We start from the raw sequence: 21,973 nt of genomic DNA on the forward strand, positions 1-21,973 counted from the left end.
TAAAAACCTGGTAAAGACAGGTAAAAACGTAAAAGTACACCTCATAAAACCTCCCTGGGGTATGAAATTCACCTGGAATGCACCGTAGAGAGACGGATCCTTATTTTGGGGGGTGGTATATATATTGAGCAAGGTCAAAGACAGTTAGTACACGGTGTACTAAGTGGCAGGGGGTGGTGGTGGGGTACAGATTTTTCCAAAAATCAGTTAGTACACATAGTGTTCTGTACTAACTGCTTGCCCCCCCCCCTGAATTGCCTAAAATTTGAGCCATAGATGAAATAATTTGAGCCAAGCCAACCCTGAGAACTAATTAAGATCAACTTCCCAAGAAAAAGGTCTACGGAGGAGACGGAACCCACCTAGCTAGATCCGCACACTGCCGGATAGGCTATTTCCTGGAAATTTTGCCGGACCTCAAACACTGACCCATTTACATGTGCGGAATGTTTTTACTTTTTAGCGTATAAACTAGGCCTTAAAAATCGAAGCGCTGTCTCAGGAATTGAATGACAAATTTTGATTGGTTGATTTTGGCTGCTGCAACGTTTTATTTTCTTTCAAACTTTCAAGTTTTAATTAATTGTCTTGCGAACTTGATTCAGGTAACTCTCATCCTTGTTGTTGAAATTCATCCTGTAGATAGATCTAGTTCTAGATGATATGACTGATGTTGTTTTTTCTGTAAAGCTAGATTTCCTAGTGTGACTAACTGCCATACCAGAGAATTTTCAAAACTTTGAAGCTCTGGAGCACAATATTTCAATAATGTATGGCTTGCAAACAGAAATTAGTAAAGTAGATAGAAGTATAAAATAAAATAAAAATGAAATAAAAAGAAGTTTACAATTACATACCAGCTTCCATAGAAGAAAACGTTGCCATTTTCCTGTGGAAATTCGTTGAATCATTAACGATTGCTTTTTGAAATGATCGAGGTCGTATATTGAATGCTTTCCAAAAGTGAAGTAGTCTCATGAAGAGTTATTGAGTGATGATATCTGTCGTCGGGGTCACGAGACATCTTTAAAGAGCTTCAGAAATTTTTTTCGTCTCGTCCACACCTTCGGTACCATTTTTGTTTATATTTTTTAAAAGAAGTTTGACCTAAAGCATAGTATGTTTTTGAATTCGCTCAAAGCGGACAGCTTTTCTCTAAAGTATTGCCTTAAAAAATCCAGCGTTGTGTTACAGCGTAAATTTAAGCTTAATTTAGGTAGTCGCTTTATTTTGGTTTGAAAAATTCTTTTTGACTCATTTGTGGAGCGGTTGGCTGGCGGTGGTGACTTTAAAATAAAGGGATTTCAAGGCTGTAAAATTGACTTTTCACCCACATAATCATTAATTCTTTTGAAGGATAAAATACAAGACGAGCAACCAAAATGGTGAGCAATAGATTTTCAATTTACAAAGTGTAGTTTTACAAAGCCAGAATATATATGACAGCTCCGGACGGAAAAGGTGTGCCAAAAACTTATCAGAATCATATGTTTTCTAATTCCCCCAGTACCGTAGGATCGTCTAATCTCGACATACGTCTTGCAATCTCGACACCGGATCTGTAAAATAATCAAAACAAACCTTGAATGAAATTCTTGGTATCATTCTTATCGAACAAGTTCATCCATCAAACTAGAAGTTCAGTAAACATTGCAATCCTTTCAATTAAAAAAACAGCCAAATTATAAGCAGTTTTACACAACACACGAAACGCATGCAAACTTCCTCGTAACTTTCTCGTGTCCATCATTAAAATTTTACAACTTTATTACGCTTCAAGTCACGTGATAAAAATAATTCGCGCGCTTAGTCGACCTGGTTTCCATTTCCTTATTATTTATTGCAAGCACACGCTCTAGGCGCTAGGAGGCCGCGTTAAACTTCTAGGCGCCGCACCTAGCACACCCGGTCCCTTTTCAAATTCATAAGGAAACTGGGTTCTTTTAATTATTTTCGGTTCACGGTAAAAAGGTCTACTAAAAAATTCCTCGCGTGCAAAATGTTGTTGTGATTTGGGCATCTTCGTTGAAAGCATGCTAATTAGTTTTTTAGTGATTACTACATCGTTAAAGTGTTCTTTTCAAATATAAGTAATAATAGTTCACATTTCTCATATTATATTAACAATCTGTGACGTGGATAGAGAGAGAGAACAATTTAGTGATTGATTGATAACTTTGGTATGTATTTGTTTATGTTTGATTTTTTATTTCGAAGACCAGCCTACAGCTATGTCGAGATTGCAAGACGTATGTCGATATTAAACGACTCTACGGTATCTAGCCTATTCTAACAGGCTAGCTCTAAAGCTCTAAAACAGCATCTAATAACATGAAAACCAGAATATGATTCTTCAATGGGAATCAAAACTATAAAGTGTACGTTATTACAAACATCAATTTGTCAGATCTAGCAAAATTAATAACGGTACTGTCAGCATTGACAATAAAACAAAAGATTTTCTGTCAAGAGCTGCCTTGTAAATATGAGCCAATCACGCTTGCAAGCTCTCGCACGGGTGAAAAACTTTAATCGGTCAATCATTTTCTCAAGCAAAAAATATGCGAAGTGATTCTAGCTTCACGATAGTGCTGCGGATCAATTATCGGATTCAATTATCATTATACCTTTATTTTCATTTCTTGAACTTTTGCAAAAAAAGAAAAAATTTTGAAAAAAAGTTGTATTTTTTACTGCTCTATTCACATACTGAATTATTGAAAGATCTTCGATGTGACGTTTTTTGCAAACTTAAAAAAACTGATTTTTGTCCCGCTTTATACATATATAACATATATATTTTTCCCATAAATTTTATATAAAGAGTTAGGGCTATACTGTCTAAGTTGTCCTAATGTTGAAAATTCTGTTGCGATTATTCACTTTTCAGAGATGGGAATATTTTGAAGTACAAAATCACTGATTTGAAAATATTTCATCATCTCTGGCTGCAAAAAGAAAAGAGAAAATAGCTTCAACCAATGAAGGAGTAAATAGGGAGTGAAAGAATGTCACAACTAAACAGTCCATAGGCTACTAATAAAATCAAAATATATCTGAATATTTATTTTAAATTTTCCTACTCCTTCTTACCCCTCAAAATTTCCAATCTTTTTTACTTTTTGGAAAGTGATAAAAGGAGGACAACACAATGATTGGTGTTATTTTGATTAAATATTATTATCTTCTTACTAACTTTAGACTGAATTTGTTGGCTCAGAAGAGAGAATAGCTGGTAAGTTGAATTGAATACTTATAATAATAACCTTCAACCAAAAAAATGTTAAATAGAAAAGTTTCATATTTTTTCATAATTAGATATCTATCCTAATTCATAGAGGAAATTATGAAACTTTTCATTGGGTTGTCTATTTAGTATGAAAAAACTTGAAATTCTTCTTGGATTGCTCCCTAGAAATGTTCGTCCACCTCCTATGGATAAATGTCCTGAATATATTGGAACGCCATGCATTGACCTCATTCTCAACTTCAGTTGAGCTAGAATCTGACAGTGTTCGTATGTTAGTTTTTACACTAGGGATAGAGGCAGTATTCGAGTGTTTGTTTTGAGCTATTTCCATCATTTGTCTTTACCATTGGTTTTGTCGTTTTCTTTTCCAATTGGATTGTTTTTTGGGTTCAGCTGGCGTTAAAACATTTAACAAATTAAGAGAGACCCCGGTTAAAACTTATGCCCCATGTTATAAGGCATATGCAAATTTGTTGATTATTTTTGCAGCAAGGCTACATTCTAATATGCGTACAATCGCACAAAGAAAGAAAGATTTGATGTTACAGTAAATCTGCACTTTTTGATCTTCTTGATCATAATTTTAAGTCTCTGTCCTTATTGTCCAGTTGTTAAACATTTTCTTTTGGAAAAGCGGATTTTGGGTCTTCATCAACAGATCTGTATTGTTGTTTTTTTCATGTATGCTTTTAGGATGTAAATTGTAAAATACTTAGCGGTCCCTGGCGCTGTCGTCACAGACGACTTGTCACTAATTCATTACCTACTTCGAAGAAAGCACGTAAATCTATAAATTAAAAAGATTTAAGTTAAAAAGATGACAATGCAATGCTAGTTTCCACCACAAAAGATTTGCTTCCAAAAAGATTATCAAAATAAAGAAAGGGATTCCTAGCCACCGTGTGTAGACATTTGAGTGTGACTTTGAAACACTTTGAAAATCGTTGGAAATATTTCTCGTAAAAATTGAAAATGAAGTCTTAGTCTAATTTCAAAATGGTCTTCAAAAACCCAAGAGTGGAGGAGCTTCTGAAACTCTTTAAAATGCCACAATTTTGGAAAAATGACACTCAATTCAATGCAGAGGAATGCGTAAGCTTTCCGCAGCATATTGTTAAAATCTATAAAAGTCAAGGACACTAATCAGGGGCTAAGAATTACCAATATCATCTGTGTTTATGCTAAAAATGAGGAAGCTAAAAACTTTGGGACAGGCTAGAGACTTCAAAAATGGTGAATTTGGCTGAAATTGTTTTTTATCAATTTTACAATTGGGCCTGCAAGTGACTTTAAAGATACTGAAGTTGAGCCAGTGCGGTCAGCACGTTCGGCAAGTTTGCAGGCTTTAAGATAATTTTTCTCTTTTCTCTAGAATACAAGGAATGTTTCAATTTGTATGATAGAGATAATGATGGTTTGATTTCAATCGAACAAATGAAGCAAGTCATACGATCATTGGGACAGTGTCCTTCAGATAAAGAACTGAAAGAACTTCAACAAAAATTAGGTTTGTTATTTGTTCATTGTCACTCTTTATTATATTTAAGAACGATAAGTAATAGAGTCAATGGGAAAGTCGATCACATGAATTCGATAAGTGAAAGGTTTGTAATTCCCCAATGGATAATTCAATGGACGTCTTTTGGACGTCTAATGTACGTTTCTAGGACGTACAAAGGTCAAAAAGCCGTCCATTGAATGTCCATAAGACATTGCGTGCCCATAGGGTCCATCCAATAGAGTGCGATTGGCGAACTTTAAATGACCATATTTATTGACTTGCATGTTTGATCTCAGCATTTAAATTTTTAGAAACGCTGATTTACGAAAATGAATCCAGAAAATTTGGTGAAAGTTAATTCGATTATAAAGTAATCAAACACGGTTTCGTTACACTTTAATAGTCTCTTGCTCCTACAGAGAATTGCCACGGATCCTACTATTAAAAGAAATTTTCTATATATAGAACCATGGAGGTTTAAAGAATTGAATTTGTCGGTAATTGGTCGTTTAAAGTCTTTTGATTTCTTTTATAAAATGTATAAAGAGCTTTTCATAAATTACGTCACGAGCAAAGTCTACCTCGTTTTCAAAATATTGTTATGGTAATTGATTCCCAGAAGAGTTCCTAAGAAAATTACTTTATAAAAGTAATATTGGAGACTCAAGGAATTTAATCACCTTGGTAATGGTTTCAAATCGAGGCAGTCGTCGCGCTCAAAATAATTTATGAAAATGCCTATTCTAAGCTTGCACGATGAAATAATACTTTTTAGTAGAACTCAATTTTGCTCTGAACATTTAACTATCAAGAGCCTTATATATACGAGAATTGAATAAAACTTGGCCCCACGATACAAGTCTATGTTCAATTTCGTTATCTGTTAATTTTTGTTTTGAAAATATATTTTCTTTAGCCAGAAAATGCAAAGTTCTTTGTAAGCACATGCGATTTCAGACTCAATCTTTAGACAAAAAGTCGCTGCAGAATTTTGGAGGAAAGTATCAAGAGAGTTCACTTTCAAGGCCTTCAAGAAAACATTGATCGAAAAATTTTGTCATTTAATGAAGGATTGCCAAGTTTTCACAGGCCTTTTTTTAATCCAAATATTTTCTTACACCGATGTCAGAAACAATAGATCTCATCTTATCTAATTTCTAACCAATGGACAATAGAACACATTAAAAATGCACGATATATAAGATTATGAGCATGCAAACCTATCGAATTTTTTTAATCGTAAGGCGTCTCCTGTTTTTCTTTATACCTTCACGATTAGCCACAATTTAAGCATTTTTGCTTCTTCATACTTTTAAGGTAAAACGAAAGTAACGTTCCCAGAATTTTTGGACTTGATGGGTAAAGTAATGCAGAAGTCACGAAACCCGGAGAGTGAAATTTTTGAAGGTTTTCGATTGTACGATCAACGGCAAACGGGCATGATCAGTATGAAAGACTTAAGACATGTCATGATGAGGAATGGTGAAAAATTATCACAACCTGAATGTAAGTCATGTTTTATGAAACTACATCACAGACGTAACAGCTGATTGGTTGGTAGGTAGAACAAAACTGAACAGGTTTTGAGACCCTGTCAATAATCTTTCCTTGAAGCTTTAGGGATTTTATTTCATCTTAATAAAGAAAGTTTTTTCCTTCGTTAACTTGATGTTGACAGATGATCAGTGACTATCAAATCTTAAAAGCGTTTATGTATTAAATATGAAGAGGACTGATTTTTTAGGGGATTTAGGCCTTGGAATTTGCTGTTCTGCTGACACTTTTTTCTCTTTACACTTTTTAGTTGATTACATGTTAAAAGAAGCAGGCATTTCAAAACAATCAACAAATGTAAAATACGCAGGTAATTATATACAATTTTCTTTTCAGGTAGTACGATTTTAAAGGTTTTCTACGGGAATAAAAGGAGCTTATTTTAGGCAGTGTCTTCCTCGTGTAGTGTATCTTATGGCATGTCCAAAAAGCCATAAGTTTGGCGCAGAAAACTTTTTTGGGTGAAAAAATTAATTTTATTAACAGGCAGTTTTGAATTCTATATTCTAATACGCTTCTTTAAAGGTATGAATGAACATGTGTTAGGCCCCCAATTTTCTGCACCAAACTTAAGGCTTTTTGGACATGCCATAAGTTACACGAGGAGTCAGATAAGTTAAAGCTACTTTTTTACGCAACGATATCCTGCAAACAAGTGAAAGATCGAAAGTTGTTTCGAGATGTGACCTCACATTATATTGCTTTTGTAAACAAAACAAAAACAGCAAAGTTGATTTCGAGCAAATTTACAATCGAATGTTTTGATTATAAGGTAGAAAACCTTTCTAATCTTGTTGCACTTGTTTTTACTACATCAGCGTCATCAGACCTCTCAATCAAAACAAAACCTTTAAGTACCTCAAAGCTATTTATCTTCTGTTGAATAGATCTCTGTTAATGTATTTTAGACAAACTTCACGAAACGAATTTAACGAAAAAATAGTTTTCAAAAATTCGAAAATTCATAAAACTAAGCATAAATCAAGAAGGTTTTATTTCATATAAATTCTATGCCGCTTTTTTCACACTGCTTTTATTTTTCTTTCTCTCTAGATTTGGCACGAGCTTTCAAACAAGTATAACGATGAACGGAATCAAAAACCTTTCGAGAGGATGAAAAACACATGATAGTAGCTTACGTTTTGCACTCTTTTTACAAAAAGTTGAATAATTATACATCCTGGAAGGAACATAGTTAGATTGAATTTTTTATTTATTCAAATTATAAACAAAATGTGTCTCAACTTTGACACAAATGACCAGTAGCGTAGACAGGAGGGGCACAAAATGTGTAGGAGAGCAGATTTTTATGACACAGTAATTATCTATCCATAATATAAAAAGATAATTACCGTGTAATAAAAATCTGCTCTTCTACACAAATTGTGCTACCCTCTTGCCTATGCTACTACCGTCAACCTGTAATTTGCATTAGCTACAGATCAGAAAAATTCCATGTACCTACTCTTGTGTGCTTAATTGTAGGGGGGGGTCATTTAGCAATTTTTGAAAAAAAATCACCCCCATATCACTTTATAATGACCCCCTCCCATTTTATGACCTTTATGCTACGAAGTGCCAAAATTGGCCAAAATCTTCATTTTCCTAGGAATTTTCAGCAAAATAACACTTAATTTATGACCCCCCCCCCATTTTTTTGATTTTTATCAGAAGTACCCACCCACCCCTGCTTATTTCACTCCCCTACCCGCCCCCACACAAGAGGTAAGGTAATAATGTTAAGTTTTATATATAATTCTTTTCTGTTCTTTTTTGTATTTTTATTTATTGAAGGTTTTTGTATATTTTGGTCGCACTGTAAATTTTATTTCTTATTTAAATAACACATACCAACATTAACAAATAACCTTTTCATAATTTAAAAATAACTGCCTAAATTCTTTAAAGTATATTTACAAAAATTAAGTTGTTGTAGTTCATAAAAAAGTAAACGGTATGTAGCCTCTTCTCGCTAAAGAAACTCGTTATAAAATCAAAAAAATTGCTTTCCTACCACTCCAGTAAAATCTTCCCCATGGCTCTGCGAGCAGTTCAAACATTGGACAATTGTTTTTTGCAATAGCCTAGTGTCTTTTTGAAACAGTTAGAGCTAAATAAGCTTAATAAGTTAAAAACTTTTAAAAATTGAAATTGAAATCAAGCAAACTCAAATTAATGGGGGAGACTTTTGGCTTTACTTTTATTCAATTTCATTCTAGATGCTTGTTCTTTTGCTTTTTTCGCTAGTTCTACAGCTTCTTGTGAATTTTCTCTTCTAACCAAACGATTGCCTTCGAAAACACCTTCACTTTTTGTTGCTGCATCGATATGTGTGATTCTACCATTACCGTACACGCGCCCATCTTGGAAAGATCCTTCATAGCATATCCCATCTGATCTTATGTATGTCCCATAGCCATTATATTTACCATTTTCAAATTGACCTATAAAATCAGATAGAAACTTTGATTCAAGGTTTCGAGCTTATAATGCGATGGAGTTCAACAACATTTGGAATTGTTTTTTTTAGGGGGGGGGGGTTGAAGTAAAATTTTTTCAATCAAATCCAAAAAAATTGTTATATTATTTATAAACCTTCATATTTTGTTCCGTCTGATAATGTTAGAGTTCCAAATCCGTTGAATAGTCCATCCTTGAAAAAGCCTTCGAAATAGGTTCCATCAGCAAACTTCAAACGTCCAACACCATGTTTGAGTCCTTGCTTGTTAAAGGTGCCTTCGAAGATATCGCCTGAGTTTTAAAAAGTAAGAAAAAGAAATCAAAAAAGCAGGTCTCCCACTCTTGATTTAGCTAATTTTTTTAAGAATTTATGACAGTTTTTAATGCTTTTTTAGGACATTTTATGACATTTTTGGGTGGAAAATTTATGACAATTTATGACATTTCAACAAAAGTTAGGACATTTTTATGACAAAAATTCTTGCCCTCTTTCAAATTATTGTTTAACAGGTTTTAAGCGCTATGAATTGAGTCCAGTAAAAGCAGAATAGAAATTATGTAAATCAAGGCCCTCTGGCAATTGTGACACTGTAATCACTGTGTATTCATTATCTGTTTAATCAAAATAACTAAATGAACAATAACATAAAAGGAAGCATAAAATGCAAAACTTGGGTTCAGACCAGACGATGTCAACTGAACGTTATCGAACCAATTTTTGTAATCGAACAATCGAATTTCATCAAACTAATTTAACGATAACTGTTCGATTACCGAACCAAATCGAAAAGTAATCAAACTCTACGGAAATTACTGTNTATTTATGTTTTTTTTCGAAAATAATGAATTTTCAGTTATCAAATCTACCTTAAGTGGATAAATTTTGGCGTGGATTTAATTTGGCGATTGGCCTAAATACGATTTTTGGCGGGGATTAAATTTGGCGACAGATCAATTTCGTAAAATTTGACGGGGATTTAATTTGGCGAATTGGAAATTTTGTTACATTGAAATGGGTGAAAATTACTCAAAAATATGCTAAAAAGTTGTGATTTTTCACATAATTCCCTTTTTGTTAAATTTGGCGGAGATTTAATTTGGCGAATTGCCAAATTTGGAAATTTTGACGAGGATTTAATTTGGCAAATTTACATTAATTTTCTATAACCGTTTCCACTTGTCATAGCATATCACTTTATACATCGAAAGAATCGTATTGGAGTATAGATCACTGGAATTGCTGTGCCATAATTAATTTTTTCACCCAAAAATAGATATTAGGCAAAAACCAAAAAATGCTGACGTCAGCAAAACTTATTTTTTGAATAACTCCAGTTTGGCTTATGGTATGAACATGAAAATTAGACAACAGTTGCATATGGAACGAACTAATCGGTCTAAAATATTGTGTGTTTTCCCTTAGAAAGTTTATTCTTTTTTAAAAGGATAAAATGTGATAAACTCAGAGTTGGACCTACTCTTGAGTAAAGCTGGAATGAATAACAGCGGAGAGGAGGACTTGTTGTTAAGGAGACAACAAGCACCAGGAATGGCAACGTCTCAATAGACTTGTCACAAATAACTAACACCTTGAGAGAGGAAATCAAACAGGCTCAAGAACCACAACAAATCAATGAGCTAGTGAAAATAGTGAACATGCTTGTTGACCGGCCCAATGCCAATATGGCCCCGCCCGCCACCAGTAGAAAATAATGTTTCAGAAACAGGCCCTAATGTCATAAAATTGACTCCGCCTGCTGAAGACACCATATCCATAGCCGGATCAAATAGATGGTTTGGATCTGTGGACCTTGGTGACAAAAGTTATCCTTCTACTGAAACATCTACTATTACTAAATCAAACCAACAATCCAGTTCTCATGGTGGAAATGGATCAACAAAAAGTGGTAAGTCTCCCTCAAAAGCATCCGATACAGAGGAGCCTACTCAAATGTACTGGAACGAGGCGACAGATGATTATGTTGCCACAAACCAGGCAACTGGCCCGGAAATCACCTCATCGATTGCTGGTGCAGCAAAAATATTCTGGAGTTGTCCTCTAAAGCAGGAAAGTTTGAAAAAGAAATTGGAACAGGCAGTAATACCATCAAACTGCGAATTCCTGATGTCCAAGAAAGTGAATAGTGAAAATCTGGTCAAAAATGGGGACATTCAATAGGTAAACTGATTTCAAGCTCCAACATGTCCAAAGTATTCATTCAGCAGCAACAACAAAAATGCTAAGAGCAGCCTCAACCCTAACAGGACTTTTCAAAGAAAAAATGCCAAAGGAAATAAAGGAGGCCTTGACTGAGCTGAAAGATTCAATGACACTTGCTGGTAATGTTTCACAACAACTAAACCAGGCCAGGAGAGACTTTATCAAACCTACCCTCCCAAGAGAATAAAAAACGTTGGCATCAGAGGCTGATGAAACATCAGAACTGTTATTTGGGTCTGGTCTTTGTGAAAAGTTGGAAAAGTTGAAGAAGGAAAACAACTTATGTGCCTTACTGAGCACAAAAAGAAAGTTTGAGGAACCAAAAAACTTCCATTCCTCATCAAAGATCCTTAAGAGGACATACGGGCAAAGAAATGTGGAATACAAGGAGAACAAGCCGCAAGAACATTACAAAGACAAGAAGAAGTACCAACAGCACAAGAAATACCGCACAAAGAAGAATTAACAAGAACACAGGTAAGAAAAATTGAACAAGTAAAGTCATACTTAACATTTAAAGTGAAACAGTTTAAAGCAGGACGACTGAAAGATCGCATGCAGTCCTGGAAAAATATTACCTCTGATAAAGAGGTACTTGAGACTGTGTCAGGCATGCCAATACCGACTGATGAAATGCCAAATACCAGTGTGACCTACCCAATAGACAAAAAGAATGATAACCAAAAACAAGACGAAATCAAAAAACTTGTGTCGAAAGGAGTATTAATAGAGTGCGAGTATGAACCTGGGGAGGTCATTTCTGCTACATTCTTAACCCCAAAAAGTGATGGGGGACATCGGTTTATTCTGAACCTTAAGAGGTTAAATTTCTCAATTGAAAAGAGGAAATGTAAAATGCATACATTATCATCAATACTGTTAATGGTTAATGATAAGACCAAACATGTACATGTCAAAATTAGACATTAAAGATGCATACTACAGTATATCAATTCAAAATCAACATCAGAAATACCTAAAGTTGAAGAATAATAACAAATTATTCAAGTATACAGTTCTACCTAATGGATATACCGAAGGGCCACGTAAGTTTACAAAGGTGATGAAACTACCTTTAGCAACATTGCGTAAGGAAAAGATTACCATCGCAGATTACATTGATGACTTGATAACTATGAATAAAAGCTTTAACCAATGTCTATTAAATTTTGATCGAATAGTTACACTCTTAGATGAACTGGGATTTGTCATCCACCCAGAAAAGTCAGTATTTGTCCCGACTACGTTGCTAGAATTTCTTGGACATATCATTGATAGTGAGTCAATGACAGTGTCACTAACCAAAGATAAGAAAGAAAAGATCAAGGTTTTCTGTGATTACTTACTTCAACAGGGGGAGGTCACAATAAGAGAAGTGGCTAGGCTTCTTGGTTTTTTTGCCAGGAGTTTTCTTGTTGTTCCTTGTGGAAGATTACATTATAGGAAGATAGAGCGTTTTAAAACTAGAGCCTTAAAAGAAAACTATGGAAGATTTGATGAAAAAGTAGTAATACCAGTAGATGTCTGTGTTGATATTGAATGGTGGAGAGACAACATTATGAATAGTTATGCACCAATTCACAGGGGAAACCCAGATTTCACGATGACATCAGATGCTTCATCTATGGGATGGGGTGCATTTGATAATGGAATATCGACAGGGGGCAATTTTCAGAAGAAGAGCAGGAAGAACACATTAATGTTCTAGAGTTAAAAGCAGCCTTGTTTGCTCTTCAATCACTGTGCCCTGGTACCAAAGATGTTCATCTCTTACTAAAAGTTGATAATACATCAGCAGTGGGAAGTGTGAAATCCATTAAAATGGATGAAGTAACACAATATATTTGAGATTGGGCACTCAATCGAAATAATTGGTTAACCTCTGCGCACATTCCAGGTATCTTGAATGTTGAAGCAGATCGAGAGTCCAGGGAGTGTGCAGAGAGGTCTGAAGGCAGCTTAATCCAAAATATTTTGTACAAATCATTAGCGAATTGGAAACCAACAGTTGACCTTTTTGCAAGCAGGTTGAATAAGCAAGTTCAAAAATTGTTCTCTTATAGACATGACCCTGAATGTATTCTGGTCAATGCTTTTACTGTTAACTGGGGAGGTGAAGTAATTTATGCATTTCCTCCATTTAACTGCATATCTAAAGTTTTCCAAAAGAATTGGTAATGCTTTTATGGAGATCATTTATATAAACTAAAAAAAGTAGAGGACCGGGTACCGATCCTTGAGGTACTCCATGTTTACATTCTTTATATGTTGATGATTTTTGATTAATTTTAGTGCAGTGTTTTCTATTGTTTAGATAGGATGTCAACAGACGGTTTGCAGTTCCTCTAATGCCATGATTTGCAAGTTTTTCAAGAAGTATAGAATGTTCTACTGTATCAAATGCCTTCTGCAGGTCAATGAGGACACCTATGGCAAATTCTCCGTTGTCAAGAGCGTCTCTGATTTCTTCGGTTAATGCTATGATTGCATGATTTGTGCTGTGTTTTTTTTCTGAAATCGAACTGATGTTTATAGAGGCTTTTTTTACTTTTAAGAAAACGATAAAGTCGGCAATGAATTATTTTTTCAAAAATTTTGTTCAGGTTAGAAAGGAGGGAGATGGGCCTGTAGTTTCCAGTTAGTAGTTTGGAATCCTTTTTGTGTAGTGGTTTTATAGAAGCAATTTTGAGGCAGTCAGGATATATTCCATTCAGAATAGAAATGTTGATTTAATTGGAAATGATCTGGCTTATGGCAGGAGATAAGATTTTTAAAAAATTTGTAGGAATACTGATTGGTCCTGTGCCTTTGCTATCTTTTAGTTTGTGAATTAATTTGTCTACTTCCTCTTTGTTTGTTTTGTATAAGGGGGGGGGTTTCAGGGGGTACCCGATTCCGTAATTCCGTCAATTTTTTCTCCAATTTCCGTCACACCGTCTTAAATTGGACCAAAATTCCGTCACCGAAAATTCCTTTGAAATTCAATATTTTTGTCGAAAATTCCGCAAATTTTGAAAATCTTTTACCAATTCCGAAATTCCGCAAATTTTTTTGCTAAATTCTGTTTTTCCGCACTAAAATTGTCTAATTTTCCGTCTCCGTCAGAGAACCCAATTTCCGTAACTCCGTCTAAATTTTCGCCAAATTCCGCCACTCCGTCCGAAAAAAGGGCCGATTCCGCTCCTCCGCCAACCATGAAACCCCCCCCTATAAGTAGGGGAGTCAGCCAAATTTTCAAACGTAGTCAAAAGAAACAAAAGTAGGCTCATCTGATAGCCCTAAACATAAGAAGAAAAAAAGGGGTCACCTTTGAGAAATGATGAAGTACTTCAAAAGATATAAGAAAAATAGATTGTGAAGAACTCACTTTTTTGGTCAAAACACGTCCAACCTCGTCCAACCCGAATCGAAAGTGCCGCGCGCACCAAAATATTCCCAAATGGGGCGCAGAAGCAGACTACAAAGATTTACGTGGTCTGCTGGCGCGTCGTTAAAAACTTCTCAACCATCATGTTTTAAATAGCAATCGCTATTGAAGCAATCCATTTGAAGAAAAACAAATGCTACCAACAGAAAGCCCAAGCTTTAAGAATTCTTTTGTTGCCTGCTGATAATGTGAAAAGTTAAAGAAAAGTATAAAAAATCTTAAAAATCTTCTTTACTTTGATTTTTCTCTGTCACCTTCCGACTAAACCGTGCATCAGCAGACTTCAAAAGAAAGCTTGAAACTTTCCGCGTTCAGTAAAAAAAAAATGTGAACCAACGGACCATCTCTTCGATAGCGACGACCGTTTGTTTACATCTCGATCAAAAATTTTTTTGGTGCCGTGACATTTTCTTTCTCAAGATGGTGACACCTGATGGGGAAATGAATGTAACTTTCGATAGAAAAAAGATATCAAAGTGATTTTTTTTATTCTCTCATCTCTGATAAATTCTCTACTATTTGGAAAAAAGTTTAGATGCAAAACTCAAAGTATTGGGTAAGTTGTAGGTCAATAAAGTCACTCGAAGACTCTTTTTCCTTTTTTTCTTTTTTTCGCGCCGAAAATATGCGCGAGTTCGACCTCCCTAATAGTATAAGTAAAGTCAAGGTAACTAGAGAAGTGCTTTTCTGTGTTTGGTATTCTTGATTTTGTTTTTGTGGCGATCGAACTGTAATAAGAATTGAATTCTTCTGCTATTTCTTCAGGCTTTTCCAACAATTTGTCTTCTCTTTGAATGACATTTATTTGTTGTTCTTTGTTCTGTCTTCCATGTGAGATCTCGTTTATGGCAATTGTTTATTAAATTAGTTAGTGTATGCCTTACATATTTTCTTCAACAATCAACAATTTCACACTACCAGTCACTGCAACTATTTTCAAGAATTTTAAGAAGAAGAAGGATGCACAAGAGGAATTCCTTCCACACGAGGACGATCCGTGTTTTAGTAATCCGTCGATCCGTTGATCCGTCGCTTCGTCTTTTAGTATATGCCCCTATTCCGGCCAACTTGACATTTGTACTGTGTCACGTTTTTATTGCTCATTGAAGCAAAGATGTAGGCTTTGAAGTCTCATTTGAATATCTTGGATCACAGGCTAATTGTTATTTGTAAATTAAACAAAGAATGTAGTTTAATTGAAATAACAATTACCTGTGATCCAAGTGCCCACCCACCTTCCCTGTCCTTCCATTGTGTCAGACACAGAAACACACATTACATTTTGCTTCAATAATCTTTAAAGTAGGACGTTTTTACAGGATCGGATCTCACTTGAATTCTTGGATCACATGTAATTGTTATTTCAATTAAACTAACTACATTCTTTGTTTAATATACCGAAAAACACAAATTTTCAAAATGTAGGTCCAGAACCCGGTTCGACACCTAAAGTCCGAAATGCCCTGCAGCCGTCCGCACGGGAAAGAACGAAAAAGAAAATGACTGAGAAAACTAAGATACAATACATAATATTAAATTGTTTCAATTTTTCAAAAATGCAGTTGCGCTAAAAAATCATTTAAAGATTCTCCAAATTTCATAAAAGTCTCTGGAAATCTATCAAAACACTTTACAATTTTTTTTTTTTCTTTGATAAACTTTATGAGCTATGAAATATTTACAACGACTGTGAACAAAAATATCCTAAGAGGATTTCTAAAGCCATTCACAGTCTACACTAGCTACAATTATAAATAATGATGAAATAATATATTATCTATGTTATCTTTTTTAGCTAGGTGATTTTGCAAGGTTGGTTTGAATATATAATACATACAGCCTTTATGTATAGGTACGTCCAAGGTAAAAACGCAGAAGAAGAAGAAGAAGAAGAAGAAGAAGAAGAAGAAGAAGAAGAAGAAGAAGAAAAAAAAAATTTAAATCTAAACTAAGTTTTAGTAGTTATGAAAGGCAAGGAGTTACACAGAAAAAAATAAAAAAAGGGAGACATATTTCAGTCATTATTGCTTTTTAGAGAATGTTTGAGTTTCAATGAAAAAGCAGAACATGAGGATTCCGCATATTTATTGTTCCAAAAGATAGGGGCATAATAATCATAGGGTGCAGAGCTTGATTATGATGTATAGTGGAGATATTGTTTTTGGAGTTCTTCCTTTGGATTAGCAGTTTATTTTCAGGAGATCTTTTAAATAGGGAATTTAAAGATGATGTTAAGTTTTTGTTTAAAAATTTATGAACGAGTTTACAGAATTCTGAAATATTTCGTGAGAAAGATCTTTCTGAAATTCTGGGCAGAACATCTTCGAAAAGAAGAGTGCATCTAGCAATGCGTAAGACCACAGAATATATAGAACTGTAAAATATGATCGATGGTAAATTACTATCGTTATGTGGCATTCTCACAATGAAAAAGGGAAAGGCGTCTCTCGGGGGGGGGCGTACGGTTTCACGGTATCCGGGATAGGGCTTTTTTAAACACGGGATAACGGTATTTATGAAAAAAAACTACGGGATTACGGGATTTCAGATGACCCACGGTGACGGTATTTGTCAGATTTCAATCTCGGGATACGGTATTTTGAGTAAAAATCTACGGTATTTCGGTGAAAATCATAGAAGAACGGTATAGCCGGGGTACGCAATTCTCACCACAACCAGAGAGTTAAAGTGTAAACGGGGTTTTAAATATTCGAATACTTTTTGGGTACAGCCGTTTGCTCCCAGCTTTACGTAATTCTCACCCACACAGAGAAAATTCCCGCACAGCGTAATGTGTAAACGGGGCTTTAAATATTTAAATGGAATATTTTTTCGAATTCGAATGTTTTCAATTGAATCGAATGTTTTTCTTTGAAAAGTTTTTTTCACACTCGTGCTGCGTGGGCGATGGAGACGGTTGAAAACTTGAAAAGTCTTTATCGAATAGTATAGTTGCTTGATCTTGATCGAATGAATTGAGCATGTCTTCAATCCAATGCAGAGGACTTTTCTATAAATTCGGCCAGTCTGGCAAAAATTATCAGGAAAGCATCTTCTTTCGTGTCACAATTCCTGAAGAAGTTCAAAAAGACGTGAAGAAGTTTAAAGATTACATCAGGTTAGTGTTATTTAGAGTATTTATACACTTTTTTATCTCGTATCTGTTTTATTGCTGATTTTTGTCTTGTATGTGATGTATTTATGTAACTGCAAGGTGATGTATGAGATGTTTTGTCTCGAAATCATGATCTTTTAGACATTTGATATTTGAGGTCAACCCTTTGTTTTGTATCTCTCTTCTTGCTTCCCAGCGATAACCGTAGGGGGCTAGAAGGGGTCGGAAGCCGACGAGGGAAGTCTTATTTTGTTGAAGACTAACATGTCTGGAACCATTGAGTTTAAATCCCGAAGGGCTATAGCAGAATCTTTAACCTTTCTTAGGGAAGAAAAAGTGAAGCCTTAAAAAATGCGCCGCATTTTTGAGGACGGATTGAATCTAGCGATACTTTTTTGAAATTTTGGTGGTAAATTTTACTTTCAATCCGGCATTTGTTGAAAAACCAGGCGGGTCGCGCTAGGCTGCGCAACTTTGGTAGGATTTGTTGGCTTCAAATCCTACCAAAGAGATTGACTTCTAGCCTTCGGCTTCTACTTCATTAGCTGGAACGGTGAAACCCGGGAGGGGGTACTAGGGCTGCGAGCTGACGAGCTGACTAAAACTGACCCTTATAGAGGGACTGAAATCGAGGAAAAACCGATTTTTCGTGAATTTTGTGACCCTTTTTGGGAATATTTTGCTTGAATTTTAGGCTTTTCAGGGTCAAGAGATTAGGTTCCGTTGTTTTTACAACCCTTAGGATGACTGAAATTAGATTTTGTGATTTTATGACCCTTAGCGGGATTTCGAAGGTCCAAAAAAGGTAACCTTAAGGGTGGCACATACCCGTACCTTTCACTTGCCTAGGTACCCCCCCCCCTTCGGGGCTGGAATGACCCATGAGTATGAGCCATCCCCCCTGATAGAGCTATACCCCTTTCCCATAACCGTAATATAGGTAATGTCGGAATTCCGGATTTTTTCTCGTTTTCGTTCTACAACGTTTCTCGAACCGTACGTAAACAAACTCTTTGTTTTTGCAATTGTTTGTACCCAGACCCTTTATCTTTGGAAATTTCAAAGACCCTATTATCTACGTTGCTTATCGAAATTTTATTTTTAGCTGCGGCGGCGCTTATCAGAAGGCGGCGCTTGATAGAAAAAGTACGGTATTTAAAGACTTTGTTTTTTTTATAGCACACATGGTGGAGTTGAAAAAGCTGCAACCAATGCGGGATTGGAAAAGCCATTCGATATTCGTCTCGCCAGGAGAGATTCTAGTGCATCATGTATGTTTGCGATCAACACTAGTGACCAACTCAAACTAGAACTGCCATCAATTATAAATATGACGGATTTTCTTCAAGGTAAAATATAATCTAATAAACTTTATAAACCCTGGAGAAAGTTTTTCAACCTCGGCCAACCAAAATCTTTGATCGAAGTACTAAGTATTTTGGCTTTGCTAGCCAGCACCTTACCATTTTCATGATCTTAAAGTCAATAATATGTTTGGTACTGGCTAATGTGAAAATTGTACTTTTGGGCTACATTAGTTTAAATTAGAAAATTTTCGGTCGCCGTAAAGTTTTACGAACATCCCAACTCGAAACTAGCAACTCCCCAACTCCCCAACTCACCAACTAGAACATTACCTAGACTCTATTCTGGACAATGCATTGAAGTTCCAGTAACAATATTTCGGATGAGCCTATCATATATGATTCAATATCTCCGAGAGAACAAAAAATTATCAAAAATCGTATTATTTTTCTTCTATCAGTTCTTGTGTACGAGAAGAAGGTTTCATTCTCCCAAAAAACACCAGTTATACAAATTGTAATTGATAACGAGACGCCATCTTCCTCAAGTCCACCAACAAATGAAGTTGATATCGATGAAAAAGAATTAAAAGAGCTAAGTGATGGTCAGTATCAATCATATTCAACCTTTACTTAGTTATTCAATTCGACGTGATTCTAAGAGTCTTACTTTTTTATAGATAATTCTACTGAAAGTCCAGCTTAACACTCTAACCCCAATTTGGGCTTCATGTTTCCAATCGTTAATTTTTTTATCGATTCTACTGTAGAGCTGGTCAAGAGAAGTGGTTCGACCGTATTTAAAGGTGATGCGAAATCAACCACGAAAAACAAGAAGAACATACTTTGGCCTTGGAAAATTAAGTGTGGTATTTGTAGCAAAGCTCTAATGTTGCGAGCAGATGCAAACGCTATGGGAAGAGTCAACTACTTTGAAAGACGTAAGTAACCTTTAATTATTTTTCTTCATTAGATTCCCGGTTATTCGAACCTTCCCCTTGGATTGCTTACTGCCCTTACTCAGCTCAGCAGTTAAAACATAGTCAAAAGACCACAAAGCCTAAATTTCTAGGTAAAACCCCCCCCCCCCCAAAAAAAAAAAAAAATTGAAAATTAAAATTTAGTAGGAAAAAAGGATTTTCAGTTATTGGAACTTTTTACAACAGTCACGGTGATTTTATACGAATAGGATCTTTTTTTGAAAGAGGCTCGGACGACCCAGTAGAAAGTTCTGAAAGAAATTAAAAGTTGGAAATCTTTTGATTTCAATATAGTTCTATATCAACATTTATTTTTGCTTCTAATTGTGTAGATCATTATGACGCTTGTATCAAGACGAAACCAAAAGCTACTGTTTCCGTTCGAAAACGTTCAGATTTCTTTGCGAAACCAAAGTCAAAGAAGCCAAAGACAGCAAAGAAGCCAAAGATATCAAATACTTCAAATACTGACTCGAACCCAAAGGAAGTAATCGAGCTTGACGACAATGATGATCTAGACGACAGCTATCTGTAAGATATAATTTTTGCATCACTCCGTGTACTATATATCCTTTATATTTTCTGAATATTTTATAATAAAAAAGTGTTAGACAAAGAAAGTCTTCAGTTTAAAACTTTGTCGTATTATGACACCCCTGTCTCAATGCCCCGGTGGGACTTTTTCTATCAGTAGGGATAAAATATATCAGTATCCCAAGGTCCCAATAGAGAGAAGAAAATCTTTTGTTTACTGCTCAAAAAATCCAGTCATTTAATTTCCGATGAGGAAAATTATTGGTTAATTTCCGGGAACAAAGTTTTAGCCTGTTTTTCCAATTGAAGTGGGTCCCGCTGGCTCTGTGACGCTGAGCATCTTTTAGCCAATAGAGTAAGACGGTAATATAGCATTTTATTAAGACGTTGAAGACGTCATTTTTGTAATTAAAGGCAGTTTTATGTTAAAAGTGCCAATGAACCTAAAACAAAAGCTTTATCTTCAAACCCCTAAACCGATTTTCTGACTGTGGTCAGAGCCCTCAACTCGATGAGTAAAAACTTTTTAAATTTAACTTAACCATGACAAACGATAGCTCTTGACTCAATAAACATAAATATAGTATAATAGCCCTATAATAATAAATTTTTCAGAAGGCCTGACCCGAAAATTGGAGTTGCTTATAACAAAAAATGTGTACAGCACTGTACAAAAGTCATATGAGGATAAAGTAAACAGCAAAATTCATTCGCGATGTAGTTCTACCACCATTTCTCTTTCCGTAAAAAGTATCGATTTGAATCACTTAAGTGGATGGACTATACCGTATTAAAGTAATAAACAGTAGTAACAGTATTAGGAAATACACTGGTCCAAATTCGTCAAAAAAATTATCCACTTGAAATGAAGGACGCATTGAAATAGAGAAATAACTTATGTTTATACTGTTTTAGCGAAAATGATGAATCAGATTGGGATCGGGGAGAATCAGATTGGGATTCAGATGATTGTGATGACTTCCCTGACCCTGACCCTGACCCAGACGACATGGATACTGACCCCAATGACCCGTTTGCTGAAACCGAGTCAGATCAACAACGTATTGAAGATTATCTCGAAAGTAACCATTTGGATGAAACCTGCTTTGAAAAGTGGCGTATTCTAGGATGTGGATTTGAACAGATGGATTGGGTTGCTGTTCAACTGGATAAACTTATCAGAGAAGGAAAAATCTCAAAGAACCATATATTCTACAAGTACGTGTCAGATATTGTCAAAATGTTCATCGACCCTAAACACTCTTTTGATGATGATGTCGTTGAATTTTTCTCGACTATTATGTACCTAGGAGGAAAGAAAACTTTCAATTTCGTCCGTGGACCCATGTTTTATGGACAGGGGAGAATGCCAAATGCAAGCCGAGATTTTAATAATTTGCGCATGAATCTTGGAGGTCCTTCAGAATCGTTATGTCTAAAGGAAAATGCTGCTTTCACCACAAAATCTGGCGTTATAAAGTCACTGAATCAAATACATCTGGTAACTTTATGTGAAGAGTCAACTGAGAAGCCTGAACCTTTGGTTTCTAATGATAAACTTTTAGTTTTCCCTTGCACCTACAGTAATGACGGTACGGCTCTAAAACCGGCAGTAGAATTTGATCCG

At 35.3% G+C, this 21,973-nt stretch overlaps 2 protein-coding genes and 1 pseudogene across 2 annotated transcripts in view; 1 reads left to right on the forward strand and 2 right to left on the reverse strand.

The window, feature by feature from the left end:
• Window positions 1-1,033, reverse strand: part of LOC136807418 (hormone-sensitive lipase-like) — a 39,747-nt gene extending 38,714 nt beyond the window's left edge. The window contains exon 1 of the mRNA XM_067064002.1: window positions 858-1,033. Within this exon, the coding sequence (XP_066920103.1) occupies window positions 858-978 (121 nt within the window). The 5' untranslated portion in view covers window positions 979-1,033. The remainder of the gene's footprint in view (window positions 1-857) is intronic.
• A 195-nt stretch (window positions 1,034-1,228) lies between these two features.
• LOC136807421 (uncharacterized) lies at window positions 1,229-7,481 on the forward strand. Its single transcript, XM_067064006.1, has 6 exons — window positions 1,229-1,385; window positions 3,202-3,235; window positions 4,623-4,757; window positions 6,069-6,257; window positions 6,556-6,615; window positions 7,359-7,481. Exons 1-6 carry the CDS (start codon window positions 1,383-1,385, stop codon window positions 7,385-7,387), a joined length of 450 nt encoding a protein of 149 aa, XP_066920107.1. The 5' UTR covers window positions 1,229-1,382; the 3' UTR covers window positions 7,388-7,481.
• Window positions 7,482-8,477: 996 nt separating this feature from the next.
• On the reverse strand, window positions 8,478-9,949 carry LOC136807445 (MORN repeat-containing protein 4 pseudogene; annotated as a pseudogene).
• Between the last annotated feature and the right edge of the window lie 12,024 nt (window positions 9,950-21,973).

This window comes from Clytia hemisphaerica, unplaced genomic scaffold, assembly GCF_902728285.1.
Source record: "Clytia hemisphaerica strain Z4C2 unplaced genomic scaffold, Clytia hemisphaerica genome assembly, whole genome shotgun sequence".
Taxonomy (NCBI): Eukaryota; Metazoa; Cnidaria; class Hydrozoa; order Leptothecata; family Clytiidae; genus Clytia; species Clytia hemisphaerica.

Excerpts from the sequence above, each read along its gene's own strand:
- LOC136807421 (XM_067064006.1), top strand. Across the intron at positions 3,236-4,622 it reads CTCAGAAGAGAGAATAGCTG|AATACAAGGAATGTTTCAAT; the intron begins GTAAGTTGAATT and ends TCTTTTCTCTAG. Across the intron at positions 6,616-7,358 it reads AACAAATGTAAAATACGCAG|ATTTGGCACGAGCTTTCAAA; the intron begins GTAATTATATAC and ends CTTTCTCTCTAG.